This window comes from Buceros rhinoceros, unplaced genomic scaffold (assembly GCF_000710305.1).
Source record: "Buceros rhinoceros silvestris isolate BGI_N320 unplaced genomic scaffold, ASM71030v1 scaffold21636, whole genome shotgun sequence".
Taxonomy (NCBI): domain Eukaryota; kingdom Metazoa; phylum Chordata; class Aves; order Bucerotiformes; family Bucerotidae; genus Buceros; species Buceros rhinoceros.
The window spans coordinates 3,101-4,869 of NW_010419571.1; the positions used below are offsets into that span (position 1 = coordinate 3,101).

At 60.7% G+C, this 1,769-nt stretch overlaps 1 protein-coding gene across 1 annotated transcript in view; it reads right to left on the bottom strand.

Moving 5' to 3' along the window:
* The window catches only part of LOC104495948 (slit homolog 1 protein-like), a gene marked incomplete at both ends in the record, with an annotated part of 14,737 nt that overhangs the window by 2,938 nt on the left and 10,030 nt on the right, over positions 1–1,769 (bottom strand). Inside the window, 2 exons of the mRNA XM_010139003.1 lie at positions 3–113; positions 504–667. Coding sequence (XP_010137305.1) covers positions 3–113; positions 504–667 — 275 coding nt within the window. The remainder of the gene's footprint in view (positions 1–2; positions 114–503; positions 668–1,769) is intronic.

A 1,769-nucleotide genomic window follows, 5' to 3' on the forward strand; every position in this document is an offset into this window, starting at 1 on the left:
GAGGCAGGCACAGCGGTAGGAGCCAAGGGGGTCGTTGTGGCAGGTGCCCTGGTTCTGGCAGGGGCTGGAGAGGCAGGGGTTGCATTTGGCCTGGACGCTCAGGGCAGGCGGGCCTGTGGGACAGGAGGTGCAGACGTGACCATCAGTGTGGAGAGCGACAGGGAGGGCTCCATTTGTGGGCACTGGCATGAGGGGGCAGAGCCCCAGCCCCAGCTGGGAGCAGAGCTTGCACCACCGAGGGGCTGTGCTCAAGGCAATGGAATAGCCACATGCATGCTTGGTCACCAGGGACGTGCCACCAGCCAGGTAAGGAAGGGGACGGAAGCATCCTGGTCCCCCTCCTCCACAAGGCAGCTCAACAAATGAAATGCTGGAGTCCCCCAGGCTCATGGAGCATCATTCTGCCAGGCATGGGGCAGGAGGAAGCCCAGCTCCCCATCACACCTGCTGCCCTGCCCGAGGAGGGCACGGATGGACAGACAGACAGCGCAGGCTCCGCTCACCTTGGCACTCAAACTTCTTGGCAGGGGTGGTGAGCAGCAGTTTTCCTTCCATGTCAGGGGGACCAGCGCAGCGGGCAATGCCTGGCTCCTTGTACCCTGTCTTGACCCAGCTGGAAAGCCAGCGCAGATTGCAGCTGCAGTACAGGGGGTTGGCCCCGATGGCTCTGCAGGGGCAAAGGAAAGTCAAAACTGCACCTGCTGCTCCACGGAAGGAACTGTGCTCAGAGGCCTTGGGACTGGACACAACTCTGTCACTTGGCTGGGCTGCCATGTGATGGGGGGACCGAGCGCTCCTCTGCTTCTGGACCCACCAGAGCTGCTGCCTGCAGTGGGAGGACTGGGGCACACAGCCCTGCTGTTAAGACCACCCTGCTGCCAGCCCCACAGCCCACATGATGCCCCGTGGCTCTGTGCTGGGGCTCTCCTCTGCTGCCCACCAGAAATCCTCAGGAGTTTCTTCTCAGCACTTGTGCAAAGCTGCCTGGGCCCAGCACAAACTGGGCAAAGCACCTTGCAGAAATGTCAGCACCGTTGCATGGAAGCTGCAGGGACAGCCTAGGCTCTGCTGCACAGGGTAGGGACACAGGAGTGGCTAGAGTTCATGGGGGCAGCATCAGGGGAGAGCTCTGAGAGGGGAGGAAGAGAAGGGAGGGCTGCTCCGCTCCACAGCAGAGCAGGGCTGGAAAGAGCAGATGACGTGGGAGGCTGAAGGACTGAATGCTCGTTAGCTTCCTCCTTCACTGCAAAGGTCAGCGGTGACGGAGGGCCAGTGCAACCCACACTGGTGACAAAGAAAGAAGACAGCAGTCCAGAAAAGGCAGGCAGCAGGGACAGCTGATCTGCTGGGGCTCACAAACCCTGTCCTACAGCACCAACAGCGCCGGCTGGTGACAGCTCAGCCCTGTGGAAAGCCACAGCACTACGCTTCAGCGAGGGAAATAAGTGAAGGGCCAGGGAAGACCAGACCAGACAAGAAGTGCTGCTCCCAAAAAACACGGGGAGGCCAGGACTGGAGGTGAAGATGCTCTCTGCAGGCTGGAGGAAGTTGCTCACAAACCCTGTCCTACAGCACCAACAGCGCCGGCTGGTGACAGCTCAGCCCTGTGGAAAGCCACAGCACTACGCTTCAGCGAGGGAAATAAGTGAAGGGCCAGGGAAGACCAGACCAGACAAGAAGTGCTGCTCCCAAAAAACACGGGGAGGCCAGGACTGGAGGTGAAGATGCTCTCTGCAGGCTGGAGGAAGTTTGAGACACTCGGGGCGGCA